This window comes from Engraulis encrasicolus, chromosome 8, assembly GCF_034702125.1.
Source record: "Engraulis encrasicolus isolate BLACKSEA-1 chromosome 8, IST_EnEncr_1.0, whole genome shotgun sequence".
Classification (NCBI taxonomy): Eukaryota; Metazoa; Chordata; class Actinopteri; order Clupeiformes; family Engraulidae; genus Engraulis; species Engraulis encrasicolus.
This window is the reverse complement of record NC_085864.1, coordinates 25,711,527-25,737,792: the sequence shown is the minus strand read 5'-3', so window position 1 is coordinate 25,737,792 and position 26,266 is coordinate 25,711,527. Positions and strand designations below refer to the sequence as shown.

General features: G+C 47.2%; 1 protein-coding gene across 1 annotated transcript in view; it reads right to left on the bottom strand.

Moving 5' to 3' along the window:
• The window catches only part of lekr1 (leucine, glutamate and lysine rich 1), a 167,091-nt gene extending 151,851 nt beyond the window's left edge, over window positions 1–15,240 (bottom strand). Inside the window, exons 1-2 of the mRNA XM_063205317.1 lie at window positions 15,144–15,240; window positions 14,054–14,133 (exon numbers count right to left, since the gene is read on the bottom strand). Coding sequence (XP_063061387.1) covers window positions 14,054–14,133; window positions 15,144–15,147 — 84 coding nt within the window. The 5' untranslated portion in view covers window positions 15,148–15,240. The remainder of the gene's footprint in view (window positions 1–14,053; window positions 14,134–15,143) is intronic.
• Between the last annotated feature and the right edge of the window lie 11,026 nt (window positions 15,241–26,266).

Here is a 26,266-nt window from a genome sequence, read left to right as displayed (position 1 = left end):
TTGATGCTTCAGTCTTTCAATAGCAAGTCAGGTGCTACTTTGAGCGCTTTAATTCTTTTAAAATGACAAAAGTCTTGCGATGAAACTGATACAAAAAATACAGTTCATAATGCAATAGACTGGCATGATCTCGTTACTCAAAAAAAACATAAACTCAACATGTTTTTTTTTAACATGCCTTCAGTTCATTTCAAACATGCATCACAGATGCTGTTCCAGGTCTGAAACTACCCACTGTGTCACCTTAGACTTAAAGGCAAAGTAACAACACCTATTATGTACCGGTAACCCACCCATTATTCCTCCAGCCCTATTCCCTATACAGCATCGCCACTATCTTGCTATTACACAACTACCCAGCAGTAACAATGGCGACCTAACCTAAACAGCATCTCACTGCCAAACTTGTAGTACTGTATGCCTGTGGCGTTAAGTTCTGCTAGGAAGACGAGACAGTACCTCACACTCATCACTGGCCTTAATTATCCAATCATAGCTCCCGGATGGGGAACCCCGCCACGTCTCTCGCTTAACCTCAGCTTTCAGCCAATAGAATGTCTACGGCTTGGTTTTAAAAGTCTCTGTCTGTTTCCGCTCTTTGCTAATCAGAATAAGCAGACGCCGACGCCCCACCTCCATCCCCTTCAACCTCCGTCTCCTTGGACCCCGTCTCCTTCAACCTCCGTCTCCTTGGACCCCGTCTCCTTCAACCTCCGTCTCCTTGGACCCCATCTCCTCCAACCTCCATCTCCTTGGACCCCGTCTCCTTCAACCTACGCCTCCTTGGACCGCATCTCCCGGTCGGCGGAAGGTGTCCGTAACACTGAATGACAAAGACGTCTTTGAGCCTTTACGTCATTTGTGAACACCACTGGGACTTAGCTTTTTTTTAAGACCGTGTGCTTATTTGACTGTGGTGGCAGGGGGGCAATTTTTAGTAACAAACACTGAGGCTGTCCCGTTTCCATCTGGGTTTCATCATGACACTGACATGGCCTAATATGCAGCTAAAATTATATTTCAGGTCACAGCAGCAGCATAACAACGCTGTCATCCACTAAGTTTAGCCTCGCTGTTGTATTGTGTCAGTGTACCACAGTACCATAGCCTTGTTTGGACTGTCACTGTTGTTGTTGTCAAATTGGTGCATTTAACCATTTGAGAGAGCAGGATGTAACACAGATGCTGTGTCTCATATCGCACACTTACTGTATGTACTTCGGGTACTATGTTTCAGTGCGTAATCAATACGGCGTACACACTGAAACATAGTGCCTGAAGTGCACAAAAAGTGCCATTTGAGATACAACAAGAGAGTGTCATTTGTTAACTTGCTTATGGTTCATTACGAACTACTTCTGTTGGACGGTGCTATACATTACACTCTAAAAGCAATCTTTACAAACACTGTCAGTGTGTCACTTTGCCACAGAAAGAAGGACAATGTCCAGACCAACATCTGGGCAACAGGCAGACAGACACCACATAACCAATTAATTACGGTCACTTTTTGTCTACTGTTGTTATTTTGGCATTGGTCATTGGTCAATCGGTTCCAGACAAAGGAATGACAAATGGGCATGGGCATGGACAAATCAGGGGTGCATTTCTGGAAAGTGTAGTTGCTAACTATGTTAGCTACTTTGTTGGTTGCAATGCAATTTCCCATTGGCAACTGCCGAAGTTGCTAACTGCTAACAACTCCGCTTTCCAGAAATGCATCCCAGAGGAGTCTGGATAGAAATGCAGCACTGAAACAACAGAAAACAACTATGTTGTATGCACAGCACTGTAAGTGTGTCTCTTTAAATCCTCATCAGGTTTGTGTTTGGTGTAACTCATTTGGTCTGATGAAGCCTGTCTTCGACTGGCAAGATGCCCTCTCTCTCTCTCTCTCTCTCTCTCTCTCTCTCTCTCTCTCTCTCTCTCTCTCTCTCTCTCTCTGTCTTTCTCTTCCAGGGCCTCAGGACAAGAACAACCAGACCCGGCTCAGGAACAACTGGCTGACAAAAGACAAGAACAGCCAGAGTCCAAGAAGAGCACAAGGCATTTACATCTGTCTCTGTGTCTGTCTCTATTTGTCTTTCTTTTATTTCTCTCTCTCTCTCTCTCTCTCTCTCTCTCTCTCTCTCTCTCTCTCTCTCTCTCTCTCTCTCTCGCTCATGTGCATGCATGTACGCACACACACACAAACACACACAGACTCCCTGTCAGTCTGTCTGTCTGTCACATTCTTTCTCCCCCCCCCCTTCTCTCTCTCTTTCTCTCCCACCTCTTCTCTTCTCTCCTCTCTCTCTCCATTCATGTCTTCTGATCTGATGTGTCTGCTCTGATGTATCTGCCAGTACCACTTAATGTGCATCCACCTGAGCTACCTCCCATCTGCTACATGCCATCAGTGGAGGGCGAAGGGGGGAAGGGAAGGGGGATGTTCAGGGTTGCCAGATGAGGCTGATTTCCAGCCCAAAAAAATACTCAAACCATGCCTAGAAGCACCAAATCCCACCCAATTCTATTGATTTCTCTATGGCCAAAAATTGGGCGTTTGTCTTTTTTGTCCAAAATCCATTTTTACCCGCAGACGGCCATCCTAAGCAGCCCAAATGGGTGGGAAACCGCCCAATCTGGCAACACTGGGGGTGTTCAGTGCAGTGCAGTGCATGCAGCACAACATGATGTATGTCAGCCCTATGTATCCCTTGGGCAGCCCAATGCCATGCCCTAGTGTCTCCCCACACGTGCATGTGTGTGAGAAAGTCGGAATGTGTGTGTGAGAAGACACACTTCGAGAGAGAGAGGGAGAGAGTAAGTGGGTGAGAGAGGGTGAGAGAGAGAGAGAGAGAGAGAGAGAGAGAGAGAGAGAGAGAGAGAGAGAAAAGAGTAGTATGTGTGTGAGAGAACGTGAGAGTTTGTGCGTGTGTGTGTGCGTGCGTGTGTGTGTGTGTGTGTGTGTGTGTGTGTGTGCGTGTGTGTGTGCGTGTGTGTGTCTGTGTCTGTGTGTGTGTGTGTGCTGTGTGTGAGAGACACATACACCTAGGGGCCTGAACCCTTCCCTTGCGTGGCCTGTCTGCCTGCCTCACCCCCTCTCCCCTCCCCTCCTCCTCGTCCCGACCGATCTGTGCCCCACCTGCTCCCCCATTTAAAATCCCCCTGCTGTCTCCACACAAACTATGCGGACATTAGCACGAAATCTGAAATCCTAACCACACACCACCACAACCACACACCACACACAAGAACTAGCACCACCACCTCCCTCCCATTCCTCTCCTGCCTTTCTCACACAGACGCTGTTCTCTCTCTCTCGCTCTCTCTCTCTAACTCTCTCTCTCTCGCTCTCTCTCTCTCGCTAAAAAACATGAACCCCCCCACACACACACACGCACACACACAGACACACACACATGCAAACACTACACACACAAAGAGTCACGGTCACAGACACAAACACGAAGCCTCCCACACCACACGCACACTGCGGGGCCCGAGGGGAGTGTGTCTGCCACCAGTAAGGACGGTGTTCCCGTGACAGAGACACAGGCCCCTGGGGGGCGAAGCCTAGCCCCCGGCACTGACACATCCTCTCAGCCTCTCAAACACGACCCCGCACCCCGTCTCCCCCACCCCCACCCCCCCTCGCATAACCAAACCCATCCCATAACCCCCCTCTACTCTGCTCTGCTACACATACACACGCATACACATACAGTACACACGGAGTCGGAGACAGACACATACTACACATGCATGGAAAATCCACACGCATGCACTCACTCACACACACACACACAATCACAGACACACACAATCACACACACGCACACACACACACACACACACACACACACACACACACACACACACACACACACACACTGTTCTGATACACACAAATAGTCCGTCTGTCCCCCCCCCAAGTCTCCTACTTCAGTACACTTCAGCCTTGACCAAAACAGAGAGAGAGAGGGAACGGAAAGCCAAGCACAACGGAAAGTGCCTGCCCCTGCGCAACGGGAACAAAGTATTGGCAGAGACAGGAGGCTTTAGCAGCTTGACTCTAAAAAAGGCCCACATTTATAAACTTTTTTTTGTTCCATGATGACAACAGTGACCCAGTGCAGTCCAGTCAAGTAAAGTTGCAGCAAAGCAACCCTCACACAAAAGTCAAAAGTCTCATTCAGAATGGCCTTGTTTACATGAGACATTTAAATCAGAATGAACTCAATTTAATTCTGAATAAAGCTTAATTCCGCGTTGCAAACGTCATGTTAACACTTCACAACTCGGAATTAAATGAAAGTTCAATGTAAACTCGATGAAACAATTTAATTCTGAATTATTAAATAAAAACGTCATGTAAATGTAGACAATAGTCCACAAACATCCCCCCCCACCACCACTATAGGAGGTATTTAAAACATACAACACTTCTTTTAATACTGGGAAATAATAAAAACTAGCTAGATCATTTGTAGCCATTTTGAGTCCAAATGTCACGTCCATAACACTGGAATTACCCAATGCTGTAGTTGAAAACTGCATTTTTTATTGTCTAGTGTGTCAAAAATGCCCATTCACATTACATGACCCTCTCCTCTGCTCTGCTCTACAGTGTGGTGAATCTATGCTTAGAGGACAATTCTCTATAGAATATGACTAATTGTCACGCTTTAGAATAGATAAACCCATTTACTGAAGAGCTAAATCCTCCCACAAGAGATGTAAAGCTCAATTTGCACCCCTCTCCGGGCTACAGCTTTGCATGATGATAGATTCGGAGAACAAGAGGGGTTGGGGGCATTCGGGGTCGGCTGGTGATGATGGGGCTTGTCAGGAGGATCAGGCCCCATAATTAATTTAAAAGGAGCTGTGTGTTTTTCTCTATGATGGTTATGGCGGAAGCCATTGTCTCATGGCACAAACGACATTGATGGACCACTTTGCAGACAAAAGCTCCAAAAAAAAAATGGAGCCGACTCCTCAGCGGCGCTCACAGAAAGTGTTGCCAGATTGGGTGGTTACCAGCCCAATTGGGCTGCTTGGGATGGCTGTCTGTGGGTAAAAACAAAGAACATCTGCAATTTGGCGTTTTTTTCTGCCGTTTTATGCCCATAAAAATCAATGCAATTTGTTGAAATTGGGCGGAATTTAGCGCTTATTGGCGGTTGTTGAGCACCTTTTTGGTGGCATTTGATCAAACACATATGGCAACACTGCTCACAGATGCTCGTGTTCACCTACTCACCCCCCAGTACACCCCCCACCCATGGCACATACCCCGGCGGCCCTCCCCCACTCCATCCACACACAGACAGACAGACAAGCAGACACGCAACAACACATACACATTAGCGCACACACATGAACAAACACACGCAAGCACGCACACATGCCCAGGCACACGCACACACACCACAACCCTCCCCAATCAAATCCCCCCGCCAGAAATGGGTCAGTGTCACGCAATCCCTTCGCTACCCATTCCACTATAGTCTCGCGTTCCCCCAATATCACAGACGCTCAACCCCCCCTTCCTTCCGTCCCCACCCTGATACCCATCTCCACATGTATGCCAAGTCTAGCTCAAATGTTTTGTTGCTGGGACGACAACACACTACCCATGTGCACCTGATCCTGTCTCTGTGCCTTAATCAAACAGTATTATGAACTGCTGTTGCAAGTATCAATGTCGTCTACATAGACTCAAGGGCAGATAAGATCTGGGAAGTTATGTGTATATGTGTGATATAATGCATTCGTATATGCGCTGCTGGACACTTAAATACTCTTTGGAATTAAAGTATCATTATATTACAATTACTATCTGTACTACTACTAATACTACTATGGCTACTACTACTACCACTACTACCTCTGCTACTACTACTACTACTACTACTACTACTACTAATAGTAATACTACTACCACTACTAGCTCTGCTGTTGCTACTATTACTACTTGGTATTGTACTATCAACTACTACTAGTACTCCTCCTTCTTCTACTACTACTGGTGATACTGCTGCTGCTTCTACAACTACTACAATATTTCTCAATAAACCCATTCCCCTGTCCCTTGGATGCCCCCCTGTTTTTCTAACCTTGTCCTAACATCACCAGGAAAAAGCAGCGTGGTGGAAGCGAACTGATCACGCAATTTCATTTAAGCGGGGATTAAGCCGTTAAGGGTATTACTCGCTTTTTTTCTTTTTCTTTTCCTCCCTAATTTCCCTCCTCCCCAAATGATGTTTTTTGAGCCGTGTGTGCGTGCATGCTTGCGTGCCTGTAGTGTTTGTCTTCCCTGTCTGTGGGTGTGTGTTTGTGTCTGTGTGTCTCTGTCTATGGGTGTGTGTGTGTGTGTGTGTTGGGATTGGGGTGTGTGTGTGTGTGTGTGTGTGTGTGTGTGTGTGTGTGTGTGTGTGTGTGTGTGTGTGTGTGTGTGTGTGTGTGTGTGTGTGTGTGTGTGTGTGTGTGTCTGTGGGTGTGTCTGTGGGTGTGTGTGTGTTTGAGAGAGAGAGAGAGAGAGAGAGAGAGAGAGAGAGAGAGAGAGAGAGAGAGATGGAGAGAGAGAGAGAGAAAGAGAGCAAGGGACGGTTCGTGACTGCGGCTTTGTAGGTTTTCACGGAGATAAAGACCCCCCGTGGTGCTCAGTGTAGCATGAGCCAACGCCAAGATTCCTCTCATCTGGAGCCTACGGCGCAGCTCATGACACGAGAGCAGACTGGTCGGGGCAGAGGGAGGGGAGGGGAGGGGAGGGGTGGGGGGGTCAGAGGGAGGGGAGGGCTGGGATGGTGTTGGGGTTGGGGTAGGGGTGGGGTGGGGGGCAGACTGCCCTCTAACACTGAGGGAATGGGAGGAGCGAGGGAGAGAGAGAGAGGGCAGGGTGGATGGATGATGGTGGTGGTGGGATGGGTTGAGGTGGGGTGGGGAGGGGGGCAGACTGCCCTCTAACACTGAGGGAGGGAGAGGAGAGAGAGAGGGGGGTGAGGTGGGGTGGGGTGGGGGGGTGGATGAAAGAGAGGCAGGGAACTGGAGGAGGGAGGGAGAGGGGGGGGTAGGATGGATGGTGAGGGTGGTGGGAAGAGGGGAATGAAAGAGGGGGCGGGGGGCAGACTGCCCTCTAACACTGAGGGAATGGGAGGATGGAGAGAGGGATGAGAGAGGGCAGGGTGGATGGATGGTAGGGAGGGAAGGGGGGAGATAAAAGAGGGGAAGGGGGGGAGTCAGACTGCCCTCTAACACTGAGGGAATTGGAGGAGGGAGAGAGAGGAGAGAGAGGGATGGAGAGAGGGCAGGATGGATGGATGAGAGGGAGGGAAGGAGGGGTAAGGGTGGAGCACGAGAGTCGCCACGGGGGCATTTGACGCCTGGGTGAGTCCCCCGCCATTTAACATGACTTTCCCCCCACCCAACCACCACCGTCACCACCCTTTGCCCGCCCGTGCCACGTCTCTCTCCCTGCTCCCCCCACCCCTTCCTTCGCGTGAGCACTGGAAAAGGGCACTAGGCCGGGAAAGAATGGGAGGATCACCTTTGGCTGTGGGCTGTGGCTACACAACAAGACACGAGCCACGAGGTTGCGGCGGGCGGGCGGGCGAGCCTGGCAACAGAGGCCTGAGGGACAGGGGAGGGAGGGCAACAACAGGATGGGCATGGGCACCCTTCCTCACCAGGGTTGCCAGATGAGACTGATGGTTTCCAGCCAAAAAAAATGCTCAAAACCCGCCTGGAAGCAATAAATCCCACCCAATTTGAAGTAAATTTTATTGATTTCTATGGCCATAAATCAGCAGAGAAACCCCACCCAACCCCACACGCATCCAGACAGCCATCCATAGCAGCCCAATTGGGCAGGAAACCACCCAATCTGGCAATACTGCTCCTCACCCCCCCTTATGTGTCTGTCTGGGCGCTTCCTGGCTGTGACCAACCAGCTGCGAAGCAAAACAAGCCCCAGCAACACATCCAACCACCAACAACAACAGCAGTCAGGCATCACACGCTATAACACCTGTGGTCAAAAACATCACCGACAGACAGACAGCTAGCTAGCTGCTGAAGCCTACGTGTATCTCTCTGACTGTCAACCACTCAAACTTGCCCTCACGAACCCTATGAAAACGTCTCGTCTCATCTCAGAGACTGGAGCATAGAAGATAGCTCGAGTTTCTTTTCAGAGTGCGAGGTCAAGTTGCAAAAAGAAGCTGAGATGAGGGTACAGTAACACGACCGAGCACTGACACAACACATGTGCTGCCTGCCTGCCTGCCGCCGTCCCTCCAGGGCCCCCTTCCAGAGCTTGAAGAAAAAAGAAAGAACGGAGACTGGTTTTAGATGATCCATTATTTACAGGAGACGAGAGGCAGGAGAGAGAGAGAGAGGGGCACCATAGTGACTGGCACACAGTGGGGATCTCCAGTGTGACTCTCTCTCAGCCCTCTGCTAGAAGCCGCTTGCCACGCGCTCATCAAAAATAAATAGTGAGTGGGGAGGAAAGGACTGGAAGTCCTGCTACTCCGGCTGGTCAAGTGTAGCGTGGCAAGAAGGGCGGGATGGAACATACTGTCTGAGTTTCACGGGATACGACAGCGCCGGGGTTTTGCACGCTAAATTGATGTTGCTCTCTCCCTGGACACAAAAGAATATAGGCTACAGCTTTTGAGGAACAAAACCCGCGCCCCTCCCCACTTGGTGAGAAGAGACTGTGTACTTACAGTAACTATTACTCACTGCCAGGGCTCTAAATGAACACCAGCCAACTGGCCAAATGTGGTGAAATTTCAGTTTGGCTGGTAGAGAAGACCAAGACCAACTTACTAGCCACTTAAACCCATTAGTGAGTGTGTGTTTGGCTAGTAAGATCAGCATCTACTGGCCATTTTGGCTGGTCATGAAAATAGTTCATTTAGAGCCCTGCTCACTGCAATTCTCACAGTATTCTTACAGTAAAATCCTACTGATTGATGGCCAGATCTTCATGCTGTTACTCTATACGACTAACCTTTTGGCCCTACAGATATGATCCTACACACCACTTGTCTGAACCCCAGACAGCATACGACGATGTGCTTCTCCGTCTCCTCCAGTCTCAGTAGACCTACTTGTGGAGGGCGCGCGAGGGGGATGGGGTGGTTAGGGGGGGGTATGGGGTTTGAGGTTAAAAAACACGCAATCTAAATGCATAAATGCAGCTTCAATTCCCTCTCCGCTCAATAATTAATGTGGCAGGTAGACGGTGACATGTAACATGCAATGTTATCCATTCACACAACAAAGTGGTAAATTTAGAACCATTTCATTTCCATTTTTTTCCCCTTTTTTTGCATTTGGTCTGAAGATTAGCCTCAGGGCTCGATGAAGCTATGGGGGGGGGTTGCCATTACTGTCTGTAGAGGATTACTATACCAAACTGCTTTAGAGGTTAACAGATTAAATCAATACATATTCAGCTATTTTATTTGTGGACATACAATAGCAGCATAGATAGTATATTATAACGAGGCATATAATATATACTATATGCTACTATACTATACTATACTATACGTTTTTTCATGTTAACGAGGTGGAGTCTAACAACATTCTAATGCAAAAGGCCTCAAGTACGCCAAGTTAACTGACAAAAATCAATACTGGTACAGCTAAATGTATTTTATTTGTGGACATAGCAGCGTAGATAGTAATATATGACTGTATATGGTGTGTGGATAACAACAGTCCTTCCATGAGAAATACGCCTCCCTTGGCTAGTCTATTATTTTTATGATCATATTTTTTTTGTAGCTCACAATGTATGCCAATTACAGTATGTTTTCTGTTACCAAAGTGAGGCATGACGTGTTTGTCACAGACTGTTCCACTCCTCCACCACCACCACCCCCCTCCCCCTTTTCAAACCCAGACATTTCGTCCACACATCTTGACACTGCCCAGTCACGTCTGAATGTCAAGCATGACTACTACTGTGTCTCCGAGATGAACTCACCGGGTATTTCTGGCTGCTTGCAGCCCCGTTGCATTCCAGAAAAAGAAAACAGACTGGAAAAAAAACACACACTCTTCAGCACAAGTGCTACAGGGCCCTTCTGGTTTTGGCAGCGTGCTCTTCACTTCCAACCACGCATGAGGCTCTCGTCTCCTCCTCCACCCACCGCCTCATGCTGGTTGCTATTTTGTCTCTTTCAACCTGGATGTCTCATGGCTCAGAACATGCCGTATTTTCTAAGCACATTCGTTCGTGCAGGCTGAGAAAAGGAGAGGAGCCTGACAAGATTGATGGGGGGGGTGATGGGGTTGGTTTGGTGCCTGAATGACAGTTGAAAGGAGGGTGAAGGGTAGGGTGTAAATCACAGCCTTCATGGCGATTCAGTTCGATATCGATTTCTTAGGCCAACGATTTGATTATGTTCGATACTTTAGATTGCTCCACGATTCGATTCAATTTGATTTGATTCAAATCAATGGTTCATTTTTTTTTTTACCTTACAGGCCTGGCTTATGTGTGAAAAGTAAAATAATATGAAAAAATTGAAAGAAAAGTCCGCGACACCAAGCTCCCGTTGCTTATTTTTAATGTGACGTTTCGGGCAGCATGCCCTTCATCAGACAAAAATGATTTTTTTGTCTGATGAAGGGCACTGTTTTAAAACACACATTTTATCTGCTTTTCTTTCTGCATATGTTTTTAGATGCTGTTTTAAAACTGTTTATTTTGAACTTGTTTTAACAGTATTTTATTTCTCATATGTACTGCATTTGGTTTTGTGGTTTTAACCTGCTTGTGTAACTGACTTGGGTAATTGAAATTGGTGGTAATTGGATGCAGGTGTGGAGCTGATTGATTGTAACTGTTGAACTGATTGCCACACCACTCACCTGCCTTTAAAAGCTCCTCCCTTTCAGTTGCAAGAGGAGAGACTGTTAGCAAGCAGGAATGTTGTGGTTTCAACTTTGAAGATCAAATTAAAGATCCTAAATACAAGCCTGTTTTACCCTCTGATTTTAAAATGCACAACCGAGAAGGACCATCTTTCTCACAGGCATGCTGCCCGAAACGTCACATTAAAAATAAGCAACGGGAGCTTGGTGTCGCGGACTTTTCTTTCAATTTCTTCATGGTATTTTTGCTGGTCCTGCACCCAAATGTTTTAAGACGGATGTGCGTGTTTTTTTCTCTCTAACTACTGAAAAGTAAAATAAATCAACAAAAGCTGAAATATCTACATGCATTTCATTTGAGGGGCTGTAGTAATCAATTATTATTCACACCCCTAGTGAAGAGGTCGCCAAACGTCAGCTCCACCATCCTATTTCCTCTGTTCCATACTATATTTCACTGCCACAATAACACCAGGTTATTGTCCTAAGCCTTTAGTTCAGGTAGCAGACATCAGGCATCAGAAATTGAAGCCACAGCCAACATCGTCACCCAGCTGTGTAGCTATCACTAGCGTGTCAACAATAATCGATTCGGCGATGCAATGCAATGCGGGGCATGGATGATCCAAATCAAAGCAGCAAGTTCCAGAATCGATGCTGCTTTTTTAAAGTTTCAATTCACTAGTTTACCCTTGAGTGCTTGGTGTACAATATGCGTGAGTGGCATGCTGGCTGGCCTCGGTCCTAGAATGTTAAAGCGGAGATCATGCGGGATGATCATCCGCTTCCACCCCCATGTGTATGGAGGGATGTAGCTGGATACTCTAGAGCTAGTGAAATAGGAGGAGTAGGGGGAGGTGGTGGGACAATCCGGAAGCCTTCGCGCATCACAGGTGGAAGGGAAAGGAGGGGTTTAAATGTCAGCGAAGGCGGGAGCAAGTAATGACAGCTGTCAATCACTCGCGGGTTTCCTCCCGAACCATGTTTATGTATAAACAACATTTACTTCCGTGGATATTTCGGGAAGCAAATGAATGTTAAATTAAATAAAAGCACTTCAAAGCATTGAAATCTGCAAGACTTATACAGAAAACAGCCAATAAATTGTTGCTCAGTATCTGACTACTTATATTGCCTCATCATGACTGATGAAACATTTGCTTTGCTTTCAGTAGAAATGTAATGCATTGCAATGCATTGTAGAATTGAATCGGATCGAATTGAATCGATTCGAATCGAATCGAATTGCTACCTCCCGAATCGTAATCGAATCGAATCATGAGGGCAGTGCCAATGCACACCACTAGCTATCACATTGGGCAGTGGTGTGTGGCCCACCACCAGACTTGATCTATTATTATGACACAATTTAAGTGGATCATGAGGATACATTGCAGGGTATATTAAAATAGGTACTTACTTAATTAGTGACATAATAATAACAAAACACAGGTGCTGTCTTATCAACGGCAATGTCTGGCAGTAACAAGAATAGTGGTGAATTTGGGATTTTCCTGCACATCACATCTATTGGAGATACGATGATTTTTGCCATCTGTCAGAGATTAGGCTAAAGGCCTACAGGACTGCAAGAGATGGCATTTATTGGAATGCGTAGCCTCTGGGGTCACCGGTGGGCCTATTCACTATTTGCTGGAAATACTCATCATAACAACATTGCTATGACATTACTGAGAGCCTTAAGCAGTCCCTCCAGTTTTTCGCGATTCAGCGATCGCGTGGATTCATGCAAATTCAACGATATTCCGCATAATTTCACGATGCCACGTAGGCCTAATTCCTGTAAAGCCGCATTTTTCCCGCAAAATTTTCCCCTTTGTCCCCTTCAACAGAGTTTATTGATTTATATTTTCGTCAAAAAATAAAAATGTGACTACAATACCACCAGAGACGAAAACCAATAGGAAGCATTTTTGTTAATATGTCACTGAAACATTGAAAAATAATTGCCTGCTATTTCGCAAGTCGACCCTCATCTCAGCTGCTCCGCGTCTCTCCTCCCCTCCCTCACTATACACGCAGGCGTCGGACACCCGTGACCTTTTTTTAACAGCAGTAGCCTACTTTTCAGTGCAATCCTGGCTGGAAAAAGTATTGTTGCCCATTTAGGCTATCCATGACGAAGAAGTGTATGCAGTCATGTCGCACAGTAGCAAACATCTTACGTTAGCCTACATTTTTGAGCAACTTCTCCACTCTCCCCTGTCGCTTTCATGAGCATGCTACCCGACGGTCGTTGTCTGATCTTTTTTCAATGTTCGCTATGTTTGTAATTTAAGGGTCTATGTCTATGCGTAGGCACAAGCCTTCTGATAACAATCACTGTATCGCAAAGGATTCGGAAGTGTGGATAGGAAGTGAACGGCCCTTCCACGCTTTCACTGTGTTATTGCAATAACGTCTTGCGAATGCATGCAACCATGCACACAACCATGTCAACGAGAGCGCGTATGCCATCACAACTTTGCATCAAGCAAATGCAACAGCGTGCAATACGAGCACGAGAGAGAGAGAGAGAGAGAGAGAGAGAGAGAGAGAGACGCGTCTTCCAACAGGTGACATTGTAACGCTTGCATACAACCTGGCTACTGTACCCCGCGACGCTCTTCATTAGCCTACTGGTAGGCTATACCCACAATTATTTTTTTCATAACGCGCAGTCCCCTTTTCCCCCGAAGTCGTTCTAAAATATCGACAGAGATTTATGAGTGTCGCGGCCATGATTTTTTTTACACATTGGATGCACTGGCTTAAGACGCTCTGGCAGTTTTTGACAATATTTTATTATTGTCAATATTTTATTATTCTATTAGGACGTGTTTCTGAATCTCTCTCTCTTTTGTCTTAAGCCTGCTTAGACTGATTGTGGTTTTCAGTTACCAAAAAAATCCAGAAAGGGGTGCAAAATCTTTGCAAAAAATGAGAAAATGCCGCAAAATCTTTGCAAAAAATGAGAAAATGCCGCCACAAAATCAGACATTTTGACCGCAAAAATCACAAAATCCCAGTGCAAAATCCTGGAGGGACTGCTTAAGTAACAGCTTAAGACATACCCACTACAATTTTGGTGACAGTAAGGTTATAAACATAGGCTCTACGCTAAGTCGTTAACCAAACACTCAGGTGTGTGAGGTAATTGAAGGAGACAGGTCACCTGTTGTATTTCTTTGGGAAGTGGATGTGAGGGTGTTTGAATCCTCATCTCGTCTGTGTCCTCTGAGTAGCCGGACGTCTCTGTATGGGAATGGGTAAAATGAACAGTTAGAAAACAACAAAGACGTCAAAATTAAAAGTCAAAGTAAAAAAAAGAAAGAAACACCGTTTCCCTCCAACACAGGTAACTTATCTGAGTAACCAGTAGACCTTGTCTTACTATCAGCTGGCTTTACGCTGGTTGGATCAAGTTTGTGGTGGGTTCTAGGTAGGTTTTAAGCGTTTTTCAGGAACAATAGGCCAAGATCTACATAATTAGATACAATGGAGCAAATTATGTAAGTATCAGCTATTACGTAATAGCCTGCCATGTGTTTTACTTACTTTGTACACCATGAATTTACTTTTATACTTTTGACATCTCTGGAAAACACCACGTGTTTATCTCGACATCACCTGAGCAAAGTCTCCCATCCTCTCCTCAAGTTGTTTGCTTTGAGCCGTGTATGATTAACTGACTCAGACTCGTGTTTTGAGGCAGAAGCCCGTCTTCCTCTGTCTCGAGGAATTAGCACGAGATCATCACACAGTCCCTGCGTGTCTGGCTGGCTACGCATGCCCTTACAGATGCTCTGGGTTAAATGGAGTGAGAGAGCAGAGGGCATGCAAGGGGAATCTCACGAACTGAAACTCTACTCTAGCTTTTGCGTGCCTGGCCTTTCACGACGGACTTAACTAGTTCTAATCAAATGCACTTTAAGGGATGTGACGGTCTACATTTTCTATACATTATCATTTTGGTAAAAGATGAAGGCAGGCTACTTCACACACGGCGACAGAAGGAAAGAAGATACAGGAGAAGGTTGAAGTATACAGGATACAGCCAGGCTATATTTTGATGCCAATGTTATGTGGATGGCTTGGCGTGTTGGTATGTCCAGTTCTTGGCTAACAAACTTATTCACGCTAACGCTGACAAACTTATCACACTCTGTCTGGTACACAACACAAGACGCTCCACACGTGTGAAGGGAACTCTCTTTCCTTAATCAATGTCCTCAAAGGAAAACCCCTATAGTCGTGGTACGTACCCATTATGTAGTAGTATTTCTGGTGCTAACAGAGGACAAATCAGTGCAGTGGTGTTTTACAAGCAGATGACAACAACACTTAAAACGTGACCTGTCACTATGGATACTACGACAAAGTTACGCAAAAAACGTAGGCACGCACGTCCTCTGCAACAGAGCTCGTGCTGGCGCACTGCCACAGTAGTAGGGGGTAGCCTACTCATTGATGAATTGCGCGTCTGTTATTTAATTTAAAAAAAATGTCACCAGAAAGAATGCCTAAGTGACATGGGTACATATGTGGGTTGCAGAATTAAATTTAAGCTGATTAACATGCCTCTATTGTAACACAAAACCCTTTTGAAGTACTCATTTCTTTTAACTTTGGCACCTCAAAGAACCTATTGACACCTCATTTGGCACCACCCAAACAGCACAAAACATAGATCCTAATACTGTCCATTTTAATTGAATCAACCAGCACCACGACCACCCACCATGGGTTGGGGGGGGGGGGGGGGGGGTTGACTTCAATCTTTTAAAAGGAGAAAAAATATTACTGCAATGAATGGATTGCGTTTCCACAGAGAACTGAATAAAGCTTAATGGTTTAAGCGGGTTATGATACAACCGTATGCGCCAGCCTATTTAACCTAATTCAGGGGATGCAGGCTCTGTTTAAGGGCAGTGTGCCCAGAGGGACAGCGCGATTTCAGGCACGCTATGTCGTGCGGGGAAGTGTATAATGTAAATAGACAAACAGAGCCCTGCTGTGCCGGCTCCCTCTGTCACCGAGCCACTCTCGCCCTCTCTCTCTCTTTAAACTTTGTTGCGTGTACGTTTGATCGGTATTTTGTAGACTGCGTGATTGCATGCGTGTTGTTGGCAGTGACACGGCTGGATATGAATGGTGTGTGTGTGTGTGTGTGTGTGTGTGTGTGTGTGTGTGTGTGTGTGTGTGTGTGTGTGTGTGTGTGTGTGTGTGTGTGTGTGTGTGTGTGTGTGTGTGTGTGTGTGTGTGCGCGCGCGCGCGCGGTTTGGGGAGGGTATCGAGGGAGAGATATTACTTCTTTAAAACTGTACATCAGTGGTTTATAGTTATAGGCCTATTGTAGCTTAAATATTAATGCCATGCATACCAAAATCACAAAGGCTAATTTAAACCTCCCATCCACTGTTAACATAACCGCATGTTCTTTATTGTTAATAGTATTTCCATTATCACCTTGGTATATCCCCCCACCCCATTAAGCCTATTGTTTATTTCCTAGGACTGTAGCTTCACACATGCTTGCATGCCCCCCGGAGGATGTTTTGTCGCTCTGGGAGTCCATCTACCAAATGGTCTGCCCGCCTTGTCTACACGCAATCACTGCAGTGCGTGAGCGTGGGGTGTGCTGTGCTAGCCTCTTCACACAAATCAATCAAGCTTTATGGGCGGGATATTGCCTTGCCTCACACGTATACCCTTTCCCTTGTGTGGTGATGAATAACAATTGCGTGACTGTCCTGTTTCCACCTTATCGGAATCGTGAGAGAAGGCTTCAATAAAGGCTGATACGCCGCGTTACGATAATTACAGGCAGGTTACAGTAATACGCCAGGGAGCAGCGTGGTGACGCAATGGCTACCGTGAAACACATCATTCCGGGATAATGTAGCCACGTCTTGCTGTGGTGAAATTAGGTTAAACGGACACCAAAGTCTTTCTAAACACAGAGCAGAGGCTGACTGTCTGTAGGCAGAGTATAGCCAAGTCGTTCCAGTTGCAACAAAGCCAGCATATTTGTCATAGTTTCTTTTCTGCCCTTCTGTTGTTCTTCACTTGGTTAATGTGTATGCCATTCCCAGTCCACGAGAGGAATATGACAAACTGTAGCGTGTGCAACAACAGGGGCGATCCGACCTGTCACGGAACGCCCTGTGTGTGTTGAGAGTTCAGTTGCGAATGTCGTGACAATCCTCGGTTAGATGAGCACGCACAGTGCGTTATGACTGACGTACAGGAGTCACGCAGCGGCAGGCAGCAGCCAAACACGGGAGAGTCTGGGAGCGAAATACACTTTGGCTGAACACAGCTTAGCTTGATCAGTTAATTCCCCCAAAAGCTTAGCTGACTGTGATTTCGTGATAAACTTTAGAACAGTTGGCGAATGTTAAACCAAAACAATTACGCATAATTAACCATTTAGTATTACACGTATAACGTGAACGTAGCCTATAAAAGTAATGCAGATTAATGCAAGGGGTTTCATTATGCTTCAGAAAACATAGCGTGTTATTAAGTCATGCCTGCTGGGATTTGGATTTGCCTTATTACCATTTCTTTAACCCAATCAGCTGAAATTGATTGATTGGGTAAAGAGGCCATTCTTCAGGAGCGTGTCTGTGCGTGAAAGTCGCAGATGAGCGTCACACGAGAGCACCCCGGACTCCCCGCCCGCGTGCCCAAGACAAACCTCGCAGTGTGTGCAGTATCACGAAAGCATTTTCTGAGAAAGCTCTTGTGGTTGCCCCCCGTCCTCCTCTAACGCAGTCGAAATGACAGCCTTCTTCGTGTCACACGCATGGTTCAAACAAGGGTCAAAATTATGGAGAGGTCTATGCACGCACGCATACTATCCTTGAGGCGGAGCACGATATATTTTCAAAGGAAAAGTCTTGCTAAGAAACATAATTGAGGCACAGAGGTCTCCTGTGAATCGTGCGTGCTGGACTATTGATAAGTGTCACATTAACATGCTTGGTTCAGAGTTTCTGTTCTATAGTGGTTGAAGATATCCATACTCCTTTTACGTCTTGTTGGAATAGACATGTCACTACCATTTTAATAGCTATTCATAAATGGTGTGTGATGTTGTTCCACACAGGCAAAAGGGTATATTGGTCTCTAGAGCACATCACAGCTTTGAATTCAATTTGAATGCCAAATTAAGACTTTGAATGATATTTTGCTTAATGCTTTATTCTCTTAAACCAGCTGCAATGTTAAAAAAGCCACCTGCCTGGTACATAAAATAATGAAGAGCCAATGTTAGTGCTGGTGACAGCAGGGCAACCGACAGGGGGGGACAAAGGGGTATGTTGTCCAGAGCCCAGGGAGACGAGGGGCCCAGCATGGGATCCCAGTTACATTGCATGTAGGCCTATATGAAGGGGGTGCCTTTCAGATGGCTTTGTCCCGGGCCCGGCCAAAGCTGTCAGCGCCCCTGGTGACAGCATTAGCTTGGTGGTCACCTAAGGACCCTCTAGATCAGGGGTGAGGAACCGTTCTCATTCGAAGGGCCACTTACATTTTTAGAAAATCCTCCAAGGGTCATACCATGAAAACAAAACAGGGTTTCCCCCTGGAATTTAGGCCTGTATTGCAGGTGGCCACCTTTACAACAGATCACACCTTCACTAGGTCACCTGAAAATAAAACTGAATTGTATTGTGCTAATGTTATTGTGTTACTGTGTGCAAATGTAATTTCCTAGCCTAATTTGCGGCCTCTATGGGCGTCTAGATTTCTATCAATTTCTAGGATTTCTTTACAAAACATGTCATATTTCATGTCAAACTGCATAACATTACAATTATATCAGGGGCCGGATAAGACGTCCACAAGGGCCGTAAATCCATATCCGTTCTCCACCCCTGTTCTAGATTTACAGTGTTCACTTTCACCCTAACACCACCACCACCACCCCCCAGGGCCGGTTCTAGTCAATTTGGTGCCCTAGGCGAGCACTCCCATTCCCTCTTTCCTTTTTTGTACATTAACATAACACTGTACATCCAATCAAGTACATCTGATATATAACCTACAAATATACTGAGAGACCATGAACATGCATTGTTAATGAAGTTTAATGTCTTGTTTCGCTTGAAGTCCTAATTTTATAGGAGATTTTGGTATTCCTGGCGCCTCCAAGACATTTGGTGCCCTAGGCGACCGCCTTGTCTGCCAATGCCTAGGGCCGGCCCTGCCACCACCACCAGTGGCGGAAGAATTGCACACCGGGCCCCAGGGCAAAACATTGATAGGGCCCCCCACACAGCCTGCCAAGGTCACAATAGGGCCCCCACTATCAATTCGGGAGGGCCCTGGGCCCAGGGGCAAATGCCTCGCTCGCCCCTTCTATAGCTCCGCCCCTGATCACCACCTCTGTCTCTCTCCGAAGGGTGGAGAGAGTTACTATGGCTGTCCCTGTTGCTGTCTCCAGGCCATTATGCTCTTGGCCTGACTAGAAGCAACGGCCAAGGTGTTGCGTCACTAGGAGGCCATGGCTACCCTCCCACACCCCCCCAACCCCTCCCCGACAACCACCACCACCACCTCTGTCTTTCTCCCAAGGGTGGAGAGAGTTACTATGGCTGTCCCTGTTGCTGTCTCCAGGCCATTATGCCGCTTGTTTAATTGGGTTGGGCCATACTCCAGCAAGACAAGTCTCCTCAATCTGATCGCTATCAAGAGCACTCTCCAGGGTTATCGCCAGCAGACCACCCCCGGTGTGTGTGTGTGTGTGTGTGTGTGTGTGTGTGTGTGTGTGTGTGTGTGTGTGTGTGTGTGTGTGTGTGTGTGTGTGTGTGTGTGTGTGTGTGCGCGTGTGTGTGTGTGTGTGTGGTATGCGTGACGTATTCCTGTCTGTGTGTGCGTGTTAGGTTGCACGTGTGTGTGTGTGTGTGTGTGTGTGTGTGTGTGTGTGTGTGTGTGTGTGTGTGTGTGTGTGTGTGTGTGTGTGTAGAGTGTGCGTGTGGTTTGTGCGACGTACTCCTGCCTGTGTGTACGTGTCGGGTTGCACGTGTGCGTGTGTGTGTGTGTGTGGTGTGTGTGTGTGTGTCTGACATGCAGCAGCAGACTCTGACATGCCCAGTTGTAGTTGTAGTGTCTGGCAGGTTTTTGGGGCAGCTCGGTGTGCCGCCGGCCTGCGTCGACCAACCAACCCCTTCTGCTCATGCTCCCATTTCCTGCTCATTTCCAAGGGCAACAATTGATTTGGGGTTGCTGATGGAGAGTGGGTGGGCTGGGGCTGGGGGGGCCGGGAGGGACCGGTCACCTAATCAAGCACTTGAATGAGGGGGGGTGGGGTCAGGGGCGGCTCTAGTCACTTTGGGGCCCTAGGCAAAATATAAAAAATGGGGCCGTCAAGTCATCATATAGGCTAGATGTACAATTCAGCGTTTTGGTGCTATTTTAATCATATGTCTCTTCGATTACTTTACATAAGCGGTAAATAAAGATCAAGCCTATACTTTTTAGTGTGTTTACCATGACTGGTGCTGTGACAGCTGGGGCCCCTTTGAAGGGCAAATTTGGTCGGGGCCCCAAGGCAATTGCCTAGGTTTGCCTAATGAAAAGTCCGTCTCTGGGTGGGGTGGTAGTTGGGGGTGGGCGGCGGTATAGGCGGCGGTGCGGGTGAACGCTGGAACACTGAAAAGAAGTGGACAGATGGGACTTGGCAACAGTGGCGAGTGGCGGCGATAAAGATCTGTTCTGGGGGGAACGGGGCTGAACGTGATATGACTGCCGTATGCAAACACGCTGAGGGAGGCACACACTGGCTCGCTCACGTAGGCCACGCTACACTACACACTTTCTCTCTCTCTCTCTTTTGCTCTTCCCTTCCCTTCCCTTACCTCTCCGTCTCTACGTCATCTGTATACACACACACACACACATGGATGCACGCACGCCCACACACACATAAACATACACACGCACACACAAACATAAACACACACACAGAATCTCTCTCTCTTTTTTTTCAATGTCATGGGTAGACACACACACACACACACACACACACACACACACACACACACACACACACACACACACACACACACACACACACACACCCTCTCTCTCTCTCTCTTTCTCTCTCTCTCTCTCTTCCCTCAGTGCCAGGGAGAGTGCTTGCCGGCATGTAAAGAGAGGACCAAGGCTGCTTGCTGCGTCTCATGTAGGGTATTTAAGCAACATTTGCATGCTCTGGTCAGGTTTAAACACCCTAGCCAGTATTTATTTGCATGCTATTGGTGACAAACCAACACCATACAATACAAACTTTGTATAATTATTTGCTTGTTTTGTTTTACATAATCACACACACCAACACACACACGAACGCGCGCGCACACACACACACACACACACACACACACACACACACACACACACACACACACACACACACACACACACACACACACACACACACACACACACACACACACAGTACACACACACAAACACACACAGATGACAGGAGTACAGAAAGTCAATCGGCAAATGTTGTATATTTCCAGGATCAGCATTTCTGACACCGTGTACAGTACCCGTCTCACTAATGATCTGACCTGTATCTTTTAATGAGCTCATTACGGAATATATTTTCCGAGAGAGGATGCCTCACACTGTGCGCAACGATCCCCTTTTACCTTGACACATTTCAAAACAATGCGGAGACTGGCCCAAACACAAAGTAGGAAATCCAAGTGTATGTGTGTGTGTGTGTGTCCGCGTGCGTGGTGTGGTGTGAGCACACAGCACACACTAATGCTGCATGAGTTTATGGAATGTGTACACAGTAAATTCTGGAGTGCTCATTTAACACTTAGAGAGTTCATTTGAGTCCATTTGGACTTAAATGAACTCTGTAAGTGTTGAATTAACACCACAACATTTACTGTGTAGCCCCTCAGGTCTCGTCATGCTACCTCAGTCACCTTTGCTCATGGATCGTGACTGAGCCCCTCCTTCACTTCTAGGACACACTCTCTCTCTCTCTCACACACACACACACAAGCACACACACACAAACACACACATGCACGTACACACAAAACATGTCCTCATCTCGGGGAAGCTCACGCCTCACACACATTATGCATCTACGGAATTCCTGTGACGCAGGTTAGTGTACTGTAGTGTGTGTGTGTGTGTGTGTGTGTGTGTGTGTATGGACTAGATCCGTCCCTCATACTGGTTGTCGGGACAACGGGCACAACGGGGCTTGTCAAATGCAAACGTGAGACTTGAAGCGTGAGGCGTGAGAGAGAGGCTGAGTAGTGACGCAGGCACCAAGCAGGGGGAGGAGAGAGAGAGGGAGAGAGAGCGAGGGAGAGAGGAGGGGGGAGAGGAAATGATAAAGAGAGGAGAGGGGAGAGTAGAAAAGAGAAGAGAAGAGAGGCGCCGATTTGCTGTCCTAATTCTCCCTCACCTCTCTACTCTCTGCTGCCCACCACACTACACTATTACACTACACTACACACCCACCCAATTGCCTTGGTGCTGTAAAAATAGCCGGGTGTGATCTTACAGTGCCTTCACACAATGAGTCGTGCCTGCTTGCTACAGGGCTATTTTTACAAGCGCAGCAGCATGATTGAGTGAGGTAGAACAACGTGGACAATGCGGTGCGGTGTGGTGGGCGGAAGGGCCAGATAGGGGCTTGGTGGTGTTCAGCTGACAAGAGAAGTGATGATGTCAGACTGTGAGCGAATATCCCCTCTCGTCGTGTCCGACCGCCCGGGACACAGGATCTGACTCAGAGAGAGAGGCGCCCTGGTTATACAATACATACAACACAACACAAAAAGCTTAACAGAAGCAACACCTGATGAGGCAGAGAGAGAGAGAGAGAGAGAGAGAGAGAGAGAGAGAGAGAGAGAGAGAGAGAGAGAGAGAGAGAGATTATTAGTATGACACTATATGTCTTTATTCTATTTTATATTTCCTCTGTACCTTGATTTGGCAACAATGATTTCATCATTCATGCAAATAAAGCATCATTTGATTTGATTTTGAGAGAGAGAGAGAGAGAGAGAGAGAGAGAGAGAGAGAGAGAGAGAGAGAGAGAGCGGGCGGGAGAGAGAGAGATTTTTTCCTTGTAAGATTTAGCAATACTGATACACAGCAGGATTGCCAATAAAACTTGAGAGCGCAGGGAGCAAGACAATAGGCTGTCATGATGACTGTGCTGGGCTGGCCTGCTCGCTGACTATACTCTGTGGAATCCAATTCTGTAGTGGAATAAGTTAGTAATACTGCTTAAGTAATGACACAGGCCGGCCTGATACTAGACCAGTGGTTCTCCACCTTTTTCGAACAAACACCCCCTTGGCCTCATCACAAGCCTCTCAACGCCCCCTTGACCTCATCATAAGCATGACAACGCCCCCTATTATTAAAAAATGAAATGGACTAATCAAATAAGCACCGCCCCCTCTCAGCTGCCTCCTTCTCAATGCCCCCCTAGAGCTCCCCAACGCCCCCTGGGGGGAGCTGTACTGCCCCCATTGAGAAACACTGATACTAGGGCACAGAGCTGAGAACGAGAAACAGCTGTCTCAGTGTGGATGTATGTATATAGCTGCATTCTGACTCTGTACTTGCTAATGTGGGAAACACAAAAAAAGGTTTCTCTTACACAGGAAATGGTTTGTGTTCCTTCTGAGTGGGCTTGTTTTGGTTTCTACTTCGTTGTCATAGTTATACTGTAGTGATACTGTAGTCATGTACCTGTGTGTGTGCGCGCGTGTATGTGTCTGTGTCTGTGTGTGTGCATATGTCTGTTAAACACACACACATACACACACACACACACACACACACACACACACACACACACACACACACACACACACACACACACACACACACACACACACACACACACACACACACACACTGGTCGGGTTGTTGAGGTTCGGCATGCGCGTCTGTCTGTGTTTTAGAGCTGCTTACTGGACGAAGCACCATGGCATGATGATGTAATCTGACACCCTGCTAGTCTCTACTCTAATTCATGCCAGACTGGGGATCGCTTTTCACAGGGCTCCACTGCCCCAAATGAGAAGAAGTAGCTTCTCACATTTTCTTCGTCTTCCATGGTCACTCCGTTCTTTCCCCCGTCGTTCTTCCTTCCCTTAGCTGTGCTCTGTGGCTGTGTTCCGTCCCCTCCTTTCTGTTTCTTATTTCCTTATTCCTCTGTCTCTCTTTCTTTCCTTTCCTTTCTTCCGTTGTGGTTCTGTCGCTTTCCTTAATTCTTCCTCTCTGCTTGTGTAATCACTGGGTTGGACTGGGCGGGATGAGTACACACACACACAGACGCACACAAGCGTGCGCACACACGCACACACACTCTGCGCATATCACTGGAGTGTATGCATTCCTCAAGGGCTGAGCATCCTGTTCCCTATTCTCCACCTTTTCTCTGCTGAAATGCTTCACGCTGTGCGGCACGTACGCTTTGCCCCCCGCCTCCCTTTCCCCCTGCGCACCCAAACCTCGCCTCCCCCCCCCCTCTCCTTGCCCACTCCTCCTCTCTCCTCCCCCTCCTCCTCCTCCTTCTACCTCCTCTGGGCACCCCCTTTGTCCCTCCCCCCTTCTCTTTCTTCTATGCAGAAAAAAATACAGTGCAGTGGTGGTGGCAGACAACGGGGCAAGTTTTTTTTGCAATAGGAAATGTTTATTTGCCTTTGTTTTTTAGAGTTGATGAAACCTTGTTGGTTGTTTAGCTCATTTTAACATTCCTTGTCTTTTTTGTTCTCTATCTCCTCTCTCTCTCTTTCCTACCGCCTTTTTTGTTAAATGTATTCTATGTAAGTGTGTGCTGTATGGTGAATATATGTGCAATGATGTGTGTAATGTGTGTGTGTGTTTTTCTGCATTTATGCATGTATGCTACTCTGGACACCTTAATTATTTCCCTCCCTCTACTCTACTCTACTGTACTCTACTCTACTCTACTCTCTACTCTCTCTCTCTCTCTCTCTCTCTCTCTCTCTCTCTCTCTCTCTCTCTCTCTCTCTCTCTCTCTCTCTCTCTCTCTCTCACACACACACACACACACACACACACACACACATAGCAGTGAGCAGTGAAGTCACTATACGTGAATTGGGGTCGGTAGGACGAGGCAGTATGGAGGCCTCCTCTAGGGAAAAACGAAGGGACCTTTCCCTCTCTTTTACTCACTCCCCCACCCACACCCACCCACCCACCCAACCACCCACCCTGGCCTTATTGTAACGCTAGAGGCCAGATCTGATAGGGGCTTTCACTTTTTCCGTCCATAAACCAGAGGCCAGATGGGACTGAGCTGCATGGCGGGTGTTTTTTTCTTTACCTATGTAACTGATAACACATTGAAGTTGCACAGGTAGTCTACCGTACGTACAGTATCTGCAGTCTTGCCATCCGTCGGACGTTTTCGACCTCGTTTGAGAAGGAAATGCCTGGCATGGCAAGATTGAAACGTTTTGTTTCGGCGATCGGGGTGTGTGTGTACGTATCTGAAACACCACTGGCTGAACACAGTGGCGGAACAATTGCACACAGGGCTCCAGGGCAAAACTCTGATAGGGCCCCCCTTACGGCCTCCAAAACGTCATAATAGGGCCCCCACTACCAATACGGGAAGGCCCTGGGCCCAGGGGCAAATGCCCTGCTTGCCCTCCCTATAGCTTTGCCTCTGACTGAACGCGCAGAGGGAGAGGGAAAGGGAAAATGATGTGCACTTGCATTCTGGACGTTTCTGTTTGAAGTTAAGGGGGATGACGTTTGATCTTGTGAGATTGTGTGTTTAGTTCACATGTGCACATGTGAGGGCCAGATCCTGTGTGTGTGTGTGTGTGTGTGTGTGTGTGTGTGTGTGTGTGTGTGTGTGTGTGTGTGTGTGTGTGTGTGTGTGTGTGTGTGTGTGTGTGTGTGTGTGTGTGTGTGTGTGTGTGTGTGTGTGTGTGTGCAGCACATGTGTGTGGGTGTGAGAGTGTGAGAGTGTGTGTTTGAGTCTGTGTGTGCATGCACATAGTGTGTGTGAGTGTGTGTGTGTGTGTGTGTGTGTGTGTGTGTGTGTGTTTTAGTATGTCTGGGTGTGACTGTGTGTGTGTGAGTCCATATGTCCATATTCATGTGCACATATGGGTGGGATTGCGTATGTGTGTGCGTGTGTGTGTGTATGTGTGTGTGTGTGTGTGTGTGTGTGTGTGTGTGTGTGTGTGTGTGTGTTGTGTGTGTGTGTGTGTGTGTGTGTGTGTGTGTGTGTGTGTGTGTGTGTGTGTGTGTGTGTGTGTGTGTGTGTGTGTGTGTGTGTGTGTGTTGTGTGTGTGTGTGTGAAGCACATAGTGTGTGTGTGAGAGTGTGTGTTTGAGTC